The 21,414-nt window shown below is 45.1% G+C and overlaps 1 protein-coding gene across 2 annotated transcripts; it reads right to left on the minus strand.

The window, feature by feature from the left end:
* Positions 1 to 210: 210 nt before the first annotated feature.
* Positions 211 to 20,922, minus strand: LOC108931497 (uncharacterized). Of its 2 annotated transcripts, XM_018747264.2 has the most exons (7): positions 20,412 to 20,922; positions 17,256 to 17,392; positions 12,081 to 12,215; positions 11,625 to 11,646; positions 11,112 to 11,165; positions 718 to 784; positions 211 to 458 (listed from the first exon to the last, which is right to left on the minus strand). In XM_018747264.2, exons 1-7 carry the CDS (start codon positions 20,452 to 20,454, stop codon positions 293 to 295), a joined length of 624 nt encoding a protein of 207 aa, XP_018602780.1. In that variant the 5' UTR covers positions 20,455 to 20,922; the 3' UTR covers positions 211 to 292. The 2 variants fall into 2 exon arrangements, with proteins under 2 accessions (XP_018602780.1, XP_018602781.1); XM_018747265.2 differs by lacking the exon at positions 12,081 to 12,215.
* Positions 20,923 to 21,414: the final 492 nt, after the last annotated feature.

Here is a 21,414-nt window from a genome sequence, read left to right on the forward strand (position 1 = left end):
AGAATCATTCTGCATTTAAGGGATAAGAGTTGCGTTCCATATTAAAACCATACGGAATGCAGTTTGTCCCATATTTTAACCTTAAACACCCAGAGACATTTAAAAGTATTTATTATATATATTTACTGCATAATTAAACTTTGCAGTTCACATAAAAGTGTTAAAAGATTAGGAAAACATTGTAAAAATGGATGTGAAACACAGCTGGGCTGTGTGGGTGAGTCTGACTGTTACTTTTGTAAGATGGGGAAAACAAATGTAGAGGACCAATCATAAGTGATCTGTTACATTGTCAAACTGCTTGGGTTAGATAAAATTCCTCTCTCTGACACCATCTAACAGCTGGTTGAGGGGGACTGATGCACACATCTGGAACCTGGCAGCTGGGCCTCTCAAGCATTTGGAGGCTGGGACTGAGACAGCACCATGGTGCCAGCCTCAAGTGTGTAAGGTCCTTCCTGTGGGGAAGACAGGAGAGGAAGATGTGAAAGGATCTGAAAGTCTAAATGTTCTTGTTTAATGCAAATTATTCAACTTATTTTGCTTTTTTCAGTGTTCCACATTAGAGGACTTCTCCAAATCCTTCACAGAATTCATACATCAGTCATCTTACAGCAGACTCTCCACACATGTACAAAACATGTCATTTAGGATAACATACAACAGCATGGAAGGTATGGAGGTATACACACTAAAGTGTTAAAAAGCTGCAGTTACCTCTGGCAACTTCTGAAAACTATAGCAGATAGCAGCAGCAGCAGCAGCAGCACCACAGGAAGGGCCACTGGGGACAGGAGAGAGTGAGTCAGCAGTTGTCAGCAGGCTGACACAGTGAGTAGTGCTGCTGTCTTACAGCATGTGTGGTGTGAGAGGATGTGGTTTCAGTCCCTGCTCAGTCTGGGGGGAACTTCCATGTTTGCATGGGTTTCCTCTGGGTGCTCTGGTTTTCTCCCCCAGTCCAAAGACGTGCTTTTCAGGTTCACTCTCTCACTTTCACTTCCGGTGGCGTTGCCCTGCTGGCAACTCGGACTCGTGTACATCAAAACCTTGTGCCAATGAAGTTACTCCAGCATTCTGCCCTATTTTCCAGAAATCATTAGACTCGCATACCGTTCCATCTTTGCGGAGAAAAACTACAATCACGCCGATTCCCAAGAAAAAGTGCCCAGTTGAGAATTGTGATTTTAGACCTGTGGCTTTCACGTCAAATGTTATGAAATGTTTTGAAAGACTTGTAGTAACTGTTCTAAAGGATGAGGTTAGATTATCCTTTGACCCGTTTCAGTTTGCTTAAAAGGCTGGACGGGGCACTGAGGACGCCATTAATTATATTACTCATTTGGTGAATAGGCATTTAGAAGCTACCCAAGCATATGCACGTTTAACTTTTTATAGATTTTAGTTTGACTTTCAACACACTTCAACCCAGGCTACTAATTAGGAAGCTGACGGAGTTAAAAGTGAATCCCTTTCGCATTAAATGGTTTTATTCGTTTTTAAGAAATCGAACACAACAAGTCAGGGTCAACAATTCTTATTCTGAGATGAAAAGTAATAATATGGGGGCCCCGCAGGGTTGTGTTAGCTCACCCATTTTATTTACATTATACACTAATGAGTGTGTTACTAGTCAGGATAATACCCTTTTCATCAAATTTTCTGATGATACAGCAATATTGAGTTTATTAAACAGAAATATCACACCTTCGCAGTACTTTTCTGAAGTTGCCAGGTTTGTGGGGTGGTGTGACAATAATTCCTTGATTTTAAATGAAATGAAGACTGTTGAAATGATCTTCGACCCCAGATCTGTGAGGGATCATAGTCCTGTAATAATAGAAGGTAATACCATTGAATAGGTTTCTTCATGTTAATACTTGCGTGTTTATATAGATAAATTATGTTGGTCTTCTCACATAAACAGTCTGTGTTCTAGACTGCAGCAAAGACTACATTTTTTGCAAAGGTTAAAGGTATTTGGGGTAAATCAGAAGATTCTGTTTTATCAGTCCATTTTTGAGAGCTTGATAAGATATGGTATTACAGCATGGTATGGAAACTTGACTGTCCAATCAAAATCGAAACTTGCACAACTAGTATATAGTACTCTAAAAATTACAGGGTGGGAAGAGAAACGACCCATACAGGAGTTGCACGAGGTATCTATTTTAAAACAAGCTAAAAAAATTGCTGCTGATGACACATATTTCACGTGAGAATTTTAACATGTTGCTCTCAGTTAGACAATTCAGGATTTTGATATGTAAATCACACTCTCACACACACAAACACACACACATTTCCTGAACCGCTTGTCCCATGCGGGGTCGCGGGGAACCGGAGCCTACCCGGCAACACAGGGCGTAAGGCCGGAGGGGGAGGGGACACACCCAGGACGGGACGCCAGTCTGTTGCAAGACACCCCAAGCGGGACTCGAACCCCAGACCCACTAGAGAGCAGGGCCCGGTCCAACCCACTGCACCACCGCGCCCCCCAATTCAATTCAAGCAATCACATCAAAAGCTTAACTGTACATATTTACATGTTTACAGGGCAGGATGAAAAGTTCAAGATTAGTAGGCTGCTAACAGATCTAACAGCAATGGCACTTTGAGACAACATGAATTTCCTAGTCACAAAACATGAACACAAAATGTCAACACTGCCTGCCTGGATGGACACAAATGTAGCTGTGGCTCAAAATTGACAGATTATTTACAAGCAGATCATAACTGTTTCTATGTCAGAAACAAGAGTTTGTTAAATTCTAATGTGGCTGGTTAATTTGTAACTTTTACTTAACTAAAATCTTCCTTTATGGTGATTTACTATGTTCAGGGTATTTTTACTGTAGCAATTCCAAATGAGCACCTTGTTCCAAAGTACTGTAGCAGGAGGGCTATTTAAATCAGGGGCCTTCTGCTTGGAAAGCAACAGCCCTGAGCACTACACAACCTAGTTACAGGCAGTCCCCGATTACAAACGAGTTCTGTTCCTCAGTCCGTCTTTAAGTTGGATTTTGACGTAAGTCAGAACAGTTAGGTGTGGTGGGTATCTACCGTCAGTTTGTCAAATGTTTGACGTACTATGTCGTATATCCTTGTACCTTTCTATGCATATGTAGCCCATCCACTCAATTCTGATTCCTTTTTCTTTTACCGGAGTTTCCTTACTGTTACCTCTGAATGCCCCATCACATGGGAGGTGAATTGGTGGGGTCTACAAAAACATAAATTTGGGATGCGTCTACTGTTGCTTTTCAATCTGAGGCATATGACTCTTCCTAGGGTGTGGAGAGGGCCAGTTAGTGTAGTGTAAAGCTGTGCTGTCATATTGTGAGCTTAGACCTCCCATGTGTCACACTTAGTAACCATAGCTCTTTTTCTTTCCCAGAAAACACCAGTACAACACCAGTACAAACAAACATGAAGGAATATCACAACATCCGAGTTAAATAGAAAACTGAAGAACATTTAATCTAAAAACCAGTAATTCACACTGTTGTGTGTGTATAAACATGCTGCAGCGCTATGTGTCGGCGCACGTGCATTGCGCTTGTGCGTGCTGTGTGTGTAGAAATAAAGTTGACGCGTTCTGTTCCACTGAACCTTGTGTGGACCTTGTTGCTTCACGGATTGTGGACATAACTGGTGACAAGGATAGGATCCTTACAGTAGGATGGGACCCTGAATGTGGAGGTAGTCCAACTGTGTTGAGACAGAATTCTGACAAGCCACGTTCTGAAAAGGAACTGACATTAAAAAGGGCTGTAGAGATTGCAGTGGCGATGGAAGCGGCTCAAAAAGATCTCTAGGATTTAGCACTGTCAAAGACTGCTGGGGCGTGCTAGCCACACACCAGGCACATCCCACACCGAGGTGCATCACATGGATCCCAGTAGAACCCAGGAACAGATCAATAGGGGAAAATGGAAGTCGGGCCGACCCAGGGTGGCCACCGTTGTGGAGGCTCAAATCATGCTCCCCAAACTTGTTTCTATAGGGACAAGTCTTGTAATGGTGGCCAACAGGGAGGCTACAAGGCCACGAGAAGAAACCCCAATGAGGCCAGAGGGGGCAAGTGCATGCCATGCATAACTCATAAAAGTAGTGCTAGTGATTTAGAGGACCCAGCACCACAATCCATTCAAAAGCTAATGTCTAATTATACAGCAGTTGAGCCACTCATGCATATGGTGAAGGTTGAGGACAAACTCTTGGAGATGGAGACTGACACCGCTTTGGGGGTGAGCATTATAAACCAACCCCAGTTTCACCAGACGTTTCCTGGGCTCCCCACCTGCAAGGCCAAAACGTCCCCGACAGTCTATTCTGGTGAAAAGTCAGAGATGGTCCAGAAGGCAAAGGTGCAGGTCGAAGAACTCGGGAGGTTGTTTGATCTAGGCCTGTATATAGTTAAAGCGACTGGACCCCCACTGGTTGGAAGGGAATGGTTATGTAAGATGGCAGACTGGGAAGCAGTCCAGAGAGTTTTTGGCATTGATCCTAGAGTCAAACAGTCAGAAAGGAGCAACATCTCGTATCATGACGTACAGAGCAAGAGTTCATTGCGAGAGTTGGTACGCAAATACCCAATGGTCTTTGACAAGAAACTGGGACAATTAAAGGACATTAAAGCAAAGCTGCAGTTAAAAGAAGGAGCAGATCTGCAGTTTCAAAAAGCTCGGCCGGTCTCATTCGCCAGACGACCTATGGTAGAACAGGCATTGTTAGAGCTGGGGACAGAAGGCGTAATTGAAAGTGTCCAGTCCTCCGAATGGGTTGCTCCTATTGTGACCCCTTTGAAACGAGATGGTAAGCTGAGGGTGTATACCCAGTATACCTGCTGCCACAGATCAAAGAAATATTCGCGAAACTCGCGGGGCAAAACACTGGACCAACCTGCATCTAGTAATGGCACGCTTACAGGAGCATGGACTAAGAGTGAATGGGGATAAGTGTATTTTCGGAGCACCCAAGGTGCACTATCTCGGACACGTGATTCACAAAGAGGGGTTACATAAGTCAAAAGAAAAGGTGAGAGCGTTGCTTGATGCTCCGCCTTCCAACGATGCACAACAAGTAAAAGCTTTTTGTGGTATGCTCAATTACTACAGATCATTTATGCTCAGTCTGTCAGAGATTTTACACTCTTTGAACCACTTATTGAGAAAAGACAATCGATTTGTATGCGGTGACCGAGAACAACAAGGTTTTAACAAAGCTAAGGAACTGATGGCTTCAGAGCAGGTGCTATATCATTTCGATCCTCAGTTGCCAGTCTGTCTGTAGATAGCTCATCATATGGTTTAGGCGCTGTAGTGTCTCACATCATGCCCGATGGTAACGAGAAACCCATAGCATTCGTGTCCCGGACGCTCACGGATCCAGAGAAAAATTATGCCATAGTGGACAAAGAAGATTTGGCTGTAGTTTGGGGAATACGTAAGTTCCAACAGTATTCGGAAGGTAGACACTTCACATTAGTGATTGACTATCAACCGCTAACCACCTTGTTCCATCCACATCAGGGGTACCAGTTATGGCGACGGCAAGGATCCAAAGATGGGCGCTGTTTCTACGAGGCTTTCGCTATGATATAGTCTAACGCAAATCTGACAAGAACGGCAATGCTGACGGGTCGTCCTGCCTTTCATTGCCGTTTAAAAACTGTTTGGAAGACGCTGACTTGTATCATGTTGAAATTGTTGACCCTCTGCCCCTATCGATCAAGCAAATAAGGCTCCACATTCAGAGAGACCCCATACTCAGTCAAGTGTTTCAGGCGACAGTGAAGGGCTGGACCTTGGTGCCGGATCAGCAGGGTCCCCTGAAACCATATTACCAAAGATGGCATGAGTTGACAACACATGATGGATGCCTGCTATGGGGTATTATGGTAATAGCGCCCCCCTGCCTTTCAGAAGGCAGTGTTCAATGTCTTACATAGTGGACATTTGGGAGTGGTAAAGCTAAAAAGCCCTGGCCCAAAGTTATGTGGGGTGGCTGGGTATGCACCAAGCACTCGAAGATTTAGTTAGAAGGAGTGACGAGTGTCAGTAGTGGAGACCGTCCCTGGGTCGTGCTCCCTTGCACCTGTGGGAATACCTGGATACTCCTTGGCAAAGAGTGCACATAGATTTTACAGGACAGATCCACGGTAGCATGTAGATGCGTTTTCTAAGTGGCCTGAGGTGATCAAGATGCCTTCCACTACTGCCACCTGTCCTGTGGAAGAGACCAGAACTTTATTTGCTCACTATGGTCTTCCTGAACAGTCAGTCTCCGCTAACAGACTGCAGTTTGTGTCTGCCGACTTCAGGGGTTTCTTGAAATGAAATGGAGTGCAGAATATCACGTCAGCCACTTACCATCCATCGTCAGATGGTCTAGCGGAAAGGTTCGTACAAACCTTTAAGTATGGGGTAAAAGGCAATTGGTCTCGCAAGCGCCTGGACCAGTTTTTGCTGAGTTACAGAGTCGCCTTCAGTCTTCGCTGCTTGCTGGATATTTGTGTTCCAGACATTCGTGGGAAAGTGCATCTCAAATCAGCCCCGGTGCCTGCCAGGGGAGTTCGCTCATTTCATGTCGGTGATACGGTGCTGGCTTGAAATTACGGGAGGGGAAGGAAATGGGTCCCTGCAACTGTAGTAAAGGTTACCGGACCGGTCTCGTATGTGGTCCAAGTCAGACAGGAGATGTAGCATCGGCATATAGACCAGATATGCTCCAGGAATACCAGCTTCGCCAACCAAAAACCGGAATGTGGCGTTGACCTAGAGGATCCTGTTGCTAAGGGTCCCCAACTCCCTGCACCAGATACCCCAGATATTTTTCGGTCGGGGCCCAGAAGTGATTGAACCATGAGAACTGGCATCATCCCGTGGGACTTCGACCTCTCCTAACCACCCAGAAAGGGCTCCAGGGAGTCCGACACCTACTGTGCTGCGGCGCTCAACAAGGGTTCCTAAACCACCCCAGCGACTGGACCTGTGACCGGGGGGAGTTGGTGACACTTACAAGGAGGCTAGTCTATTTCTGCAGGTTCTGTTGACATTTTGAGCTCCTTTAGTGTTTCTTTTTTTAAAAAAAAAAAAAAAAAAAAAAAAGTATGGGGGATCATCTGCTTTAAGGGACTAGGTCTAGCAGGGGAGGGATGTTGTGTATGTATAAACATGCTGCACTGCCCATGTGTCGGCGCATGTGCATTGCGCTTGTCTGCCGAGTGTGTAAAGATAAAGTTGACGCGTTCTGTTCCACTGAACCTTGTGCGGACCATGTTGCTTCACGGATTGGGGACATCTTTCAACATTATAGTACTCTCAACTACAGAAAAGGAACACTTTAATACCTGGGGTTTTCTTCAATCACTCAGTCTCTGATACCGTCTCGTTGGCGCACTTGCTGGAGCTCATTTGTTCACCGTGAGAAAATACCATCGTTACTCAATGCTCCGTATGATTCGGGAAACAGTCAGCAACCTCTCCTCACGTCTTCTCTCCAGCGAGCGCAATACGATGGCGAATCCTGTTGGCACTCCGTCCCACTCAGGTCATGCTGGGGCTCTAACAAGCTGTGGCAAATCCCAGGCATCTCCACCACCACTACCCGGGTCACTCGAACATGACGGTGCCTTACAGACGTGCTCAGTTTTTTCTCCCCCCTCAAGCTAAACCAGAGCTAAAGGATCACACACACCAAGGGGCTGTTTTGCTCCCATAGCTTAGTGAAATTTAAGAGTGAGAGCAAACCCAAACACTGTTTGCTCTCCTTGAGTCCTTCTCTTCCCTAAAGAAACTCCCCCCCCCCCCGCCTGACTCGTCTTGAACTCTCCCAGGAAGATCATGAACCTTTTCCCCAATTAGCACTGATTGTCATTTAAAGATTAGCCACTTTCCTGTCCAACACTAAAAAAAAAAAAAAACACAAACATCAGCTTACAAAGCCATAGCCTTCTCCATATTAAAACAAAACTATTTTACATCAATAATAATTTAAACCTCAAATACACCATACAACATGGGAACAAATGTATAGGGGGCTACACATAAGAACATTAAAGAAACACCTTTAATATAACAATACAGTAATAAAACAAATGATAATGCAACAATAACAAAAATAATAATAAATGTAAGTACAGTATAATAGAGAGAGACCTAGGAGATAATAAATGTTACTACTATAAATACTGATGGGGGTGCGGTGGCGCAGTGGGTTGGACCGGGTCCTGCTCTCCGGTGGGTCTGGGGTTCGAGTCCTGCTTGGGGTGCCTTGCGACAGACTGGCATCCTGTCCTGGGTGTGTCCCCTCCCCCTCCAGCCTTATGCCCTGTGTTGCCAGGTTAGGCTCTGGATCCCTGCGACCCCAAAGGGGAGAAGCAGTTCAGACAGCCTATAAATACTATATATTACTATAAATGTTACTACTGTGAATGGGGGGGGCGCGGTACCACAGTGGGTTGGACTGGGTCCTGCTTTCCAGTGGGTCTGGGGTTCGAGTCCCTCACCAGGCTGCCTAAAAACCTGTGTTGACCAGCTGGCCCCTATCTTCACAAAGATCTTCAACAGATCACTGAAGCCGTGCGAAGTTCCCTCCTGCTTCAAACGCTCCACCATCATCCCCATTCTGAAGAAACCCAAAATCACAGGACTTAATGACTACAGACCTGTCGCCTTAACGTCTGTGGTCATGAAGTCACTTCAAAGACTGGTGTTGGCCTACCTGAAGGACATCACTGGACCCTTGCTGGACCCCCTGCAGTTTGCTTATCGAGCAAACAGGTCTGTGGATGATGCAGTCAACATGGGACTGCACTACATTCTGCAACATCTGGACAAACCAGGAACTTATGTGAGAATCCTGTTCGTGGACTTCAGCTCAGCCTTCAACACCATCATCTCACACCTCCTCCTGTCCAAATTAACCCAACTCTCTGTGCCCACCTCCATCTGTCAGTGGATCACAACTTCCTGACAGACAGGCAGCAGCTAGTGAGGCTGGGAAAATTCTCATCCAATACTCGCACGATCAGTACTGGCGCCCCCCAGGGGTGTGTGCTCTCCCCACTGCTCTTCTCCCTGTACACCAACGACTGCACCGCTAAAGACCCCTCTGTGAAACTCCTGAAGTTTGCAGACGACACCACACTCATTGGCCTCATCCGGGATGAGGACGAGTCTGCTTACAGACAGGAGGTCCAAGAGCTAGCTGTCTGGTACAGTCATAATAACCTGAAGCTGAACATGCTCAAAACAGTGGAGATGATCGTAGACTTTAGGAGAAACACCTCAGCATTATCCCTACTCACCATCATGAACAGCACTGTGGCAACAGTGGAGTCATTCAGGTTCCTGGGCACCACCATCTCACAGGACCTGAAGTGCGAGCCCCACATAGACTCCATTGTGAAGAAGGCCCGGCAGAGGTTGTACTTCCTTCGCCAGCTGAGGAAGTTCAACCTGCCACAGGAGCTACTGCTGCAATTCTACTCCGCAGTCATCCAGTCTGTCCTCTGCACCTCTATAACTGTCTGGTTCGGCTCAGCTACGAAATCAGACATCAGAAGACTACAGCAGATAGTTCGGACTGCTGGAAGTATCATCGACACATCTCCTCCAGCTCTCAGAGAACTGCACTCGTCCAGAGTCAGTAAAAGGGCTAGCAAAATCATTTTAGACCCCTCACATCCAGGCCACTTCCTCTTCGAACCTTTGCCATCTGGCCGGCGCTACAGAGCACTGAGCACCAGGACAGCCAGGCACAAGAAAAGTTTCTTTCCTCAAGCCATCTACCTCATGAACAGCTAAATCCCCCCTAGAGAGTAAACCAGTGCAATACACAACACTATTTATAACATCATATCTCTTTCTCACACTCCCTTGCATTTGTATCTACTGACAATTTTTGCATATTGGGTACTTCACACACACACACCACACACACACACACACACACACACACACACACACACTTTCTGAACCGCTAGTCCCATGCGGGGTCGCGGAGCCAACCCGGCCAGAGGGGGAGGGGACACACCCAGGATAGGACGCCAGTCCGCCGCAAGGCACCCCAAGCGGGACTCGAACCCCAGACTCACTGGAGAGCAGGACCTGGTCCAACCCACTGCGCCACCGCACCTCCCTCGGGTACTTTATATTTTTCTATATTTTTTATCCCTTATTCACGTACTCCATCTTCTCATCTGTCTTGTCACTGTCATTCTGTCTGCGCTGTGGAGGTTTCTGTCACCAAGACAAATTCCTTGTATGTGTGAACATACTTGGCAATAAAGCTCGTTCTGATTCTGAATGAGATTCCGCAACTAGTATGAGGCTGAGAAGTGTCTTTTATACCCGAGTGCTCTCTCAAAGTGTGTGTGTGCAAAATATTAAAGAAGCTTTAATTTTTGCTTGTCCAATATTTGTTGGTGTTTCAACTTTCGCTTTATTTCCTCTTTAGTTTCAACCGTAATCGTTTCCCTTTTCTTGGATGCATCATCATCACTTGCATCACATTTATGCTTTGCTGCCATGGTTAGGAGGGTAAAAACAAAAATTAAAGCCAAATACAGTAACACACGAGACACTTAACAGGAAAAGAAGGAAGTCTTTGTCCTACCTCAGGCCCACAAGCCAACAAACCGCAGTAGACGCGCAATGCTTTGATGCGCGTCGCAAAGTAGCGCCAGTTTGCTGTTATGAACCATTGTATATACAGTAACTTGAATTTTTAATATAATAGCTTAATTATGAAGTTCTCATTTGATTGTTAGTTAAGAGTGATTTAAATAAATAAATAAAAAAAAAAAGTACTTCCGGTCAGCAAGGGGGTGGTTCGTAACTACGGTTTGTACGTAAATTGGACGTTGGTAAATCAGGGACTGCCTGTACCTATTTTAACTCAAGTGAGCATAAGAGGAGGAGCCAGCGTACTAGTGTAAGTTTTGGTCATGGTTTGCATTCCTACAAGTTACAACACACTGGACATCAGGGACTGATGTTGTCCAAGGATACAGCCCAAACCTTTTGTGCAGCTTGGATTATCGGATTTACCCTGTACTTGCACCAACAGCCATAATACTTTGAATCTAAAGCATAGTTCTTACTCACCTATTATGAAAAGGCTCAGTGATGTTTTTTCTTCCGTTGTTTCATCAGGGTAAACTGGAAGCCAGAAGGGATGAAGCACAACATCACTCAGAGCACAACGGTTTGGCCAGTAGCCCCTATCTCCTCTAGAACAGAGTTATGCATCAATTGTGTTTAGTATTACCTTTATGCATTTGGCTGATGCTTTTACCAAAAGCTACTAACAATGTTACACTATACAGCCAGGTAATTTTACTGGGGTAATTCAGGGCAAATACTTTGCTCAAGAGTACTGCAGCAGTAGATGGGAAGACAACAGCTTTATGCATTACACTATTAGCAACTCAAGCGTCTAGCTACTACTAGCTATTGGTAGAAGTGATGCGGCTACACCATGGTAACACTGGAGTAAAGAGGCTACACCAAGCTAAGACTGAGCTTATACAGTAAGAATATTGAGAAAGTACACAAAAGTGAACAGTTTCCAAATGGAGTGCAGATGAATACCAGTGTTGATTGAGTGTATTGTCTTACCTACAAATGTTATGTGGAGCACCTATGGGAGACAAAGAGAAGTGACACTCAGTTGTGAGATATGGCAAGTGTTGTCCTACTCTGTGGCCTTACTGATGGTAAAGACTTCCTCTTCCCCAGCTCCATGACAAATTAGCATGACAAAGTTGTCATTGAGGCACTAGATGTTTCTCCACCTGCTTTTCATAGCCTCAGTATTCCATAGTTAAGAGTGCTATAAACATCCCTCAGCTCTAGAGTACTACTTTGTGTTTTGAAATACAAAAAGACGTATTTCATAAAACTCTGAATAGTTTTAAAACATAGTTGGTGTTCACTTGCATTAAATAGAGATTAAAGAAGCCTCTTTAATCTCTATTTAATGCAAGTGAACACCAGGGCCAAAAAAATTGTGAAAGACATGTTTAAAAAGACAGAAAGAATGTGTGCAGAGTAGTGACTGGAACACATTTATACCTTGTGACAGTGCAGGGTGATGGTGACATTGACACAGGATTCCAGCTGTGCCTCCTGCTTTGTTAGTGACACCATGGGAGAGTAGACACTTGGACTTTTTTCTGTGTTCTGGATGAAACCCACAACAGTGTGGTTCTGATGGGAGTACAAATGTTCACAGTGAGTCTACGGTGGTGTAAACAAGTAAGGACACCTCAGAAAGGTTTGTCTTTTTCACATTTTGGGTTAAAAGGATATTTGACTTTTATTTCACCAATACTGATAGATGAAGGGTATATTTTTTTTAACGAAAAATAAAATTTTGCACTCATTTGAACACTTCTCTCTGAGCAAGTTAGAGTTAACCTACTTAGAACGATTTACCAATTGATAACCCATTTTACTGGAGCAGTTTGGAATGAGCACCTTGCTCAAGGACACTACAACAGGAAATGGGATTCAAACCTGTGTCCTTTTAGTGCACAGGTAGAGGCTCAAACAGCTGATGCTTACCACTACCACCAACTGAAGTGAAAGTCTGGGTATGTATAGTTCATCTCCTCAGCCTCTCTCAACTGGTGTCCCACTGGGCTCAGTACTGGGCCTTCTGCTCTTCTCAGTCTACACCTCTTCTCTCAGCCCTGTCATTGCTTCCCATGGATTCAAATAACACTCTTCCTCTCATTTCCACCTGGAGCATCAGACATTTCCTCACACATCGCTGCCTGCCTGTGGGACATCTCTGCATGGATGTCTGATCACCATCTACAACTCAACTTCTCCAAAACAGAGATCCTCCATGTCCCAGCTGGTCTGTCTTGCTGTCATGAACTCTCCATCAAAGTGGACAAGTCATTCATTTTACCCATCTCCTCAGCTAAGAGTCTGGGAGTGATGATTAACTCAAGTCCGTCTTTCTATCAGCGCATCAAAGCCACCACTCAGACCTGCAGAGACACTCTGCATAACATCCGCAGGATCCGTACTTACCTCACAACTGGCTCTGCCCAACTACTTGCCTAGGCCATGTTGACATCCCGTCTGGACTACTGCAACTCATACTTGTGTGGCCTTCCCAGTACTGCCATCAAACCTCTACAGCTAATACAGAACACTGCTGTATGAGTTGTGTTTGACTTGCTGAAGCATTTCCATGTATCTCCTCTACTCACCTATCTGCATTTGCTTCCTATAGCTCCCCAATCCAATTCAAGACTCTGGTTATGACCTACAAAAGCATAAACGGAATTGCTCCCGGATATCTACAAGACTTGATCATCTGCTACACCCCAACCAGACCACTACACTCATCCACATCTGCCCGCTTGCTGGTCCTATGCACAAAAATTCCAAAAGCAAAAGCACGAAGGCTCTCAGTTCTGGCTCCGATGTGGTGAAACGACCTCCCCCTCTCACTCAGAAATGTTGAATCTCTCTACATTTAAGAAGGGTCTTAAAGCCCACCTCTTCTGCACTCACTTCACCCATGAGCTCTTAAGTTCACGTAATGTGCAACTGTTCATGCACTATAACTTTGAGCTCATAGCTGCTGAACAATGGATAAACCTTCATGCAGTTACTCCTGTAACATAAATGTTTATTAAAAAAAGAAGAAAAATATTGTTAGGAATGTGATTAGGAATCACTAGTCGGATAAAGTTCTATGCAGTGGTGGCATGGCGGGTTTGGCTGGTGCCTGCTGTGTGGTGGGTCTGAGGTTCAAGGCCTGCTTGGGGTGCCTTGTGGCGGACTGGCATCCAGTCCTGGGTGTGTCCCCTCTCCCTTTGACCTTGTGCCCTGTGTACGGCTCCAGCTCACCCCGACCCTGCTTGGGACAAGCAGTTGTTGACGTTGGTTGGTTTTACGCAACTACTCGTGTGATGGACATTGATTCATATTGTGGAAAGCAACAAACTAACTGTACTTCAGGATCACGTGTTTGCATCTAAGTCTCTCTGCTGATGTAATCCACATATTGAATTTTCTATGAGATGTAGTATGTCGCTTTGGAGAAAAGCATCTGCTAAATGAATACATGTAAATGTAAAGTAGATCCTTGACTTAAAGTTTTGAGTAACTTTTTGCCATTGAAAAAATTTTCTGAGAAGTACGTATATAGCATTAAATTTTTCATAAATATGGCTAGCATACCAATTGTGTGACAGATCTTCACCTGATGTATCAGTAGGTAGCATCTACAAACAGTAAGAGCTGCTTTGTGTTTTTCATGAGTGGTGAAGGTAAATAAGCAAACAGAAAGCGAACAACCTTTATGATATAACGGCTTCTATATCTCCCACTCTTGAACCGGCAGTGAATTACATTTTCTTAGAATTACTTGTAATTATGCCTTCCTTCCTTATTATACTTGAATTGTGTATTGATGACTGTCATGTCAAGGTTCTTAATTTTGCTTCCTTTATTTACCATCTGGGGGCGCGGTGGGTTGGACCACAGTCCTGCTCTCCGGTGGGTCTGGGGTTCGAGTCCCGCTTGGGGTGCCTTGGGACGGACTGGCGTCCCGTCCTGGGTGTGTCCCCCCCGCCTCCGGCCTTACGCCCTGTGTTACCGGGTAGGCTCCAGTTCCCCGCGACCCCGCATGGGACAAGCGGTTCTGAAAGTGTGTGTGTGTGTGTGTGTGTGTGTGTGTGTGTGTGTGTGTGTGTGTGTGTGTGTGTGTGTGTGTGTATTTACCATCCATCTTCCTCCGCTTATCCGGGACCGGGGGCACTAGTCTAAGCAGAGCCCCCCAGATTTCCAGCTCCCCTGGGGGAACCCCAAGGCGTTCCCAGGCCAGCTGGGAGACGTAGTCTCTCCAATGTGTCCTGGGTCTGGTTGAAGCTCGGTGGGAGTTGAAGACCTCTCTGACAGGGGCCTCCGCCAAATGTTCCCAACAAACCCTCACTATGCGTTTGGGCCTGCCAGGTCTGTCCAGCTTTTTCCCCTGCCATCGAATCCAACTCACTACCAGGTGGTGATCAGTTGACAGCTCAGCCCCTCTCTTCACCCGAGTGTCCAAGACATATGGCTGAAGATCAGAAGAAACGACTACAAAGTCGATCATCGACCTCCGACCTAAGGTGTCCTGGTGCCAAGTGCACTGATGGACACCCTTATGCATGAACATGGTGTTCGTTATGGACAAACCGCGACTAGCACAGAAATCCAATAACAACTCACCGCTCGGGTTCAGATCAGGGAGGCCGTTCCTCCCAATCACGCCCCTCCAGGTGTCACTGTCGCTGCCCATGTGGGCGTTAAAGTCCCCCAGTAGAATGACAGAGTCCCCAGTGGGAGCGCTTTCCAGCACGTCCCCCAGGGACTCTAAAAAGGCCGGGTACTCTACACTGCCGCTAGGCGCATAAGCACAAACGACAGTGAGAGACCGTTCCCTGACCCGAAGGCGTAGGGAGACGACCCTCTCATTCACCGGGGTAGACTCCAACACATGGTGGCTGAACTGGGGGGCTATTAATAAGCCCACACCCGCCCGCCGCCTCTCACCCTGGGCAACGCCAGAATAGTGGAGAGTCCACCCTTGGTCGAAAAGAGTGGTTCCAGAACCCAAGCTGTGAGTGGAAGTGAGCCCGACTATATCTAGACGGTATCTCTCAACCTCCTGCACTAGCTCAGGCTCCTTCCCCATCAGTGAAGTGACATTCCAAGTCCCAAAAGCCAGAGTTGGCGCCCGAGGTTTGGGTCGGCCGGGCACTCGGCCCCGACCACCGCCCAAATCACAACGCACCGGCCCCTTACATCCTCTCCGGCAGGTGGTGAGCCCACCGAAGAGCAGCTCCACATCTTGGCTTCGGGCTAAGCCCGGCCAGGCCCCGTTGGCATAGACCTGGCCACCATGCATGATTTCAAGTCTATTTTCATAGTCCATACACAAGTGTACTGGTTCACTACTGCAGTTCTCTCTTCCCCCATCATTACAGCTCATAGGTCTGATTTGCAAGACCTACTTTACTATTTTCAGTCAGTTTTATAATATTAGCACAAAGTATACACTATTTCACAATACAGACATGCATCGCTTAACGATGGGGATATGGTCTGACAAATACGCCGCTGTGCGAACATCATAGTGTGTTTACACAAACCTGGATGGTACAGCCTTGATGAAGTCAAGAGACGCTGTAAACAGGAGGTTTATGATGCTGCTGCTGGCATAACACAGCATACTGATTTACAGTAAACTTTTTTATAAAAAGTACACTGTAAAACAATAAAAAGTACAGTATAGTAAATAAACACCTATGTTACTGGTTTATGTATCAACATAATTATTGATTATTACGTACTGTATATAACTGTATGCATTATATTTTTATATGACCGGCAGCACAGTAAGTGCATTTACACCAGCACCACCACGAACATGTGAGTAACATGTTGCGCTATGACATCGCAAGTCGGTAAGAATTTTTCATATCCATTATAATGTTATGGGTCCACCGCCGTACATGCGGTCAGTCATTAAGTGGCGCATGACTGTACATTTGGTATATTACCATTTTATATCAATGCCATTTGAAATATGTGAATCAGCGCCACAACAGCTGTTTGCAGTGAACAATTAAAATCCTTTGTACCTCAATTTGGAGGCCCAGATCATGTAGTGTCTACGTAATGTGTGCTGGTGTATCCTTGTGAATAAGGCAGTGTAAAGAAATTAAAATTTTACACAGGAACTGCGTTCTAAAGTGATTTGCATTTTCTCCACTATCAATGAGTGCCATATTGTAAGGTATTAGTATGGTACTGTGCATTTAAGCATCACCTTACATGTAAATTTATTTAGCAGATGCTTTTCTCCAAAGCGACTTCCCATGAACTCTATGTAGTGTTATCAGCCCACACAGCTTATTCACCATGGTGACTTACACTGCTAGATACACTACTTACACTGGGTAACTCATCCATACGCCAGCGGAACACACTCTCTCTGTGAAACTCACACACTATTGGTGAACCTGAACAGCACGTCTTTGGAGTGTGGGAGGAAACCAGAGCACCCAGAGGAATCCCATGCAGAGATGGGGAGAACATGCAAACTCTACACAGACTGAGTGGGGATCAAACCCACGTTCTCTCACACCACCCAGGCACTGTAAGACAGATAACTACATACCTGTTGCCAAATCTGACAGGGTCTGGGGTCCCTGTTTCATGAACTCTAACCCTCAGTCCTACCTGCAGGTTCCACTCCTGATCGCAAGAGTCTGGACTCCACCCCAGTATCTCTGCAGTCGCGATGTGGTACCGCTCTCCCTTCCTCAGCTCCGAACAGTTCTTCTTAATCACCAGGTCGTCAAACACAGCTCCAACGGCTATAGACACAAAAGCAAGTCTCATTTACTTTGTCAAATCACATGAAACCTAATGAAATGTACAGCACTACTCTAAAAGGAAATTTTTTTTTCCTCCAAACTTTTTTTTTTTTAATATATAAAGTTATCAAATACAAAAACATTTAAAAAAAAAAAAAAAACCCCCACCCACGATCAAACAAACCCAAAACCATTTTTCCTACAGTTGGTCAACAAAATTTACTAAATAGCCATTACATAAAACAGTGACAAAGTCTTTCCCGTAACAATCCCCCTTCCTGGCTTCAAAATATATAACTGACCCACATCTTCCCCACACTGACACACCCACGGAAGGACTGTCCCCCAATAGCAGCTCAACCCAAGTCATCATGTGATATACAATCGAGAATGATCGAGACGTTCCATACCAAGTCTGGGATCCAAGATGCCATTTACCAACATTATAATTACTTGTTAAACACTGGCTTACAAATTGTTATTTTCTAGAATGCCCAGGAGGGGTGGGCAACCACTGGCTCTTTGAACCCCAGAGGTTTTTTTTTTTTTTTCCTCCCTCAACTTTCAGTTGGGAGTTTTTGTTTCTTTCCCCGGTGGCCAGTAGGTATACTTATAGCTCTATAATAAGTTCTTCATTATGGTAGCCATTAGTTGACCGTCTTCTTTGTCTGTATCTGTGTTTCTTGCCTTATGTCTGTGTTAAAGCGCTCTGTGTCACTGTGTGAGAAGAGCACTCTATAAAAAATGAATAAATAAAATATATATGCATCCTTCAAAACACATACAATACTTCTAAATTGCAGTATGAAACTATACCATACCTCTAAAACCTAAAAATCAGAAATAAATACAAAGCAGACATACACATTAGTAATCAAAATAGAAAGGTTAGAAGTGCACAGAATAACCTAACAAAACAAGGCCACTAAAATCTGTAAATAAAAATGCTATACAGGTAAAACCGACACAAATTAAAAGAATGAATTACTTAAGTGCACAAACCTAATAAAACAAGACTATACAGTAAATAAAAATACTATACAAGTAAAAACCACACATATTAAACAAATATAAAAGAAAATGACACATTTGTGAAGAAATGTATGAATAAGAAGAGTAATACAGGCAGATAGCATGTCGGGTGTTATTCATTTTTATTACGTGTATAAATTTTATTTGGGGTCATCACGTGTGAGGTGTCTGAAATGAAGGTGCACGGTTCTTTGGAGGTTTTACTGAAAACAAAGCACTGGAACACTTGGACTCGGAGTGCACAAATAAAAGAGTTTATTAAGAACAGCAGCCCGTGTCACAATCTCACTTGTCACCGTGGAACCTCTCGTGCTCCCGCGCGAAAAAGCGCGCGCTATACTTAGCGCAGCCTCTAACAATTGCCGCTTCAATTAAGAAATACCCAATAACAATTGTCCTTTGTCACTCACACCCTACAGGCTGGCAGGAACCTCTCTTTTACAAAAAAAAAAAAACCCAATTCTCCATGATTTGTTCTTGCTGTAAAACACCACAACGTGTATGCCTACTTCCTGCACTTTTCACTACTACTCTTCATGTTTCGCGCGCTATTATGCAACCTCATAATTGTGCTTTATACTGTATCTGTGCTTAAACGGATGTTTATAAGGCATTTTATTCTTACACTTTAGCGATACCCGAATACGAACAGAGGTCCGTACTTCTCTCTAGGGGTTTTCTGCGCCCCTACGATCATGCAGTACGATGACTAAGGCACAAAGTTTTACTGAAAACACGCCCGACACCATGATGAAGCATCATGTTCAGGTCAGTTCAGTGAAACCCAACGTCGCGTCACACGCGTAGGCAACACATGCATATTGTTGCCGTGAGTTTGCATGGGGCGAAGGAAGACGGCGGTTTTCCTTTAAGGTTCATTTGAAAACGCGCACACGGGGGAAATAATACTCTCGGTCCGAGGACCCGTTTCCTCCACGACCTGAACTTCTACTCATCATTCCTAGTTAGCGCCCCCAGGCTCTCTTTGTACACATCGGCAGACACGGTCACCCATGATCATTTTCCCCAGAAATGTCCCCAGTGCTTGCACACCCACATTTCAGATTTTTCCCCATAATGCAACTATTTACATAACGCGGGTCGTTACAATATAGTAAAAGCATGCGCTGAAAAATCGATTCCTTCTCATTCCATGTCTCCCAAGGTGCTCGGGTTCCCGCTGGAGGGGGGAAAGGAGAGCAGGTGACGCGCCGCCACTCGAGTCACACACGCGCGTTCACGGCACCCGCCCGGGCACCGACCGGGGTGCCCGGGTTGGATCGTCCTCGAAAAGTGGGGGGAAAAAAAAAAAAAAAAAAAATCAGAAGTGTCCCCCGACCCAACACTCACTTGTGCGTCACTCCCGACTGCTGTGCAATTCCTTTTGTATCCGACAGCTCTTCAATGGGACTTTTAACAGGTTGTCTGGACATGCCCGGGCCACTGCCTGTCAGTTTTTAATCATTGCGCGCGCACACGCTCACACACAGTGGCTGAAGCCGCTTGTCCCGAGCAGGGTCGCGGTGAACCGGAGCTTAACCCCGCAGCACAGGGCACAAGCTGGAGGGGACACACCCAGGACGGGATACCAGTCCGTCGCAAGGGATATATATGTGTATATGCGTATATAATATATAGAGAGAGTTCCTGGTTCTCCATCATCTCTCCACCAAAACTGAACGATTCCGAAATGGTCATCAGTTACGGCAGCAATGCATTTAATTTCATACTGAAGTGAAAGCATAATAGAATCCGTAATAACGAAATAATAATAATAATAATAATAATAATAATAATAATAATAATAATAAATGGAAGATGTATGTACCTTTTTGAAGGAAGAGACCGGATGATCATGAACTCTCACTAATCATAATGTACAAGTTTATACACATAATGCAAAACAACTGTCTTATTAATAAGAAGTTGGATTTACATCTGTGCATCTTACTGTGCAACATCTGAAACGGCGTTCATATTTACTTACCCCGAACGATAATAGTATGTAGGAGAAATGACAAAATCGCCATGCCGGTTCCCAGGTTCTGTAGAATGATAGGGGCACCGAGCTCCTTCCGTAAGAGAGAGAGAGAGAGAGAGAGAGAGAGAGAGAACACGCACGTTGGCTCGCAGAGAGGGGAAGAGTCAGAAAGGGAGGGACTGAGGTGGAATGCATCTGCCGCATTAACGGCCCCTGTTCCGCACAGGAACTTTGCGGTCCCGGTTTCACGCAGTCTAACCCCAACTCGTCCCCTGACGTGGTTGTGCACTGCTGCGGTGTCGGCCACAGAGCTTCGTGGTTAGAGTGAGGGCTCCTGGGCCTTGTCCCTGCTCGGAATCATGGCCAGAACTACTGCCGTAGGGCGGGAATGCAGGGGATCGCGAGAGACGCCACACATACACGCGGTGGTGGCCGTTGCGCTCCCGAAGTTTCTCAAGGACCTGCGCTTCACCCAGCCTAGCAACCCTCCCAGCCATTCTCCTCTCTGGCAGACATAATCGTTCCCTTATTTTCCCCGTTACGTCACGCACCCAAATTCAACCAATTACAATTCTTGGATTTTCACGCTCAAACACGCGGTAACTGTGTAACGGGATTGTTACAGTGTGTTTACTATATTTATGTCAGTGTCTGCATACAGAAAATGATATCGCTCGTTACACTTTCTTGCCATCACTACTTATTTTAGCAAACCACAAGGGCCCAAATTCATAGAGACAGGTAGCTATTGACTGCACCGATTACATTTACATCTATTCATTTAGCAAACGCTTTTTTCCAAGCAACGTACATCTCATAGGTTTGAAATTAGTGTTCAGTAGGGGGCGGTACATCCACACAAACGATTCTGCTGTACTGAACTGTACAGTACTTAAAACATGCATGTTGCAGCTCAAGAAGAAAATGGTTTAGATTTTTTTTTTCTAAAACGGTGAGGGTTAACTGGTATAACAAATAAAAACATACAGTTGATCTCAACCGTGACATG

This window comes from Scleropages formosus, chromosome 2, assembly GCF_900964775.1.
Source record: "Scleropages formosus chromosome 2, fSclFor1.1, whole genome shotgun sequence".
Taxonomy (NCBI): Eukaryota; Metazoa; Chordata; class Actinopteri; order Osteoglossiformes; family Osteoglossidae; genus Scleropages; species Scleropages formosus.

Bases quoted from the DNA above. Each gene is read 5' to 3' on its own strand.
- LOC108931497 (XM_018747264.2), bottom strand. From the start codon at position 20,454: ATGGCGATTTTGTCATTTCTCCTACATACTATTATCGTTCGGG. The intron at 17,393-20,411 runs GTAAGTAAATAT...TTGTGTCTATAG, and splicing joins ACATACTATTATCGTTCGGG to CCGTTGGAGCTGTGTTTGAC. The intron at 459-717 runs GTAACTGCAGCT...TCTTCCCCACAG, and splicing joins GTTTTCAGAAGTTGCCAGAG to GAAGGACCTTACACACTTGA.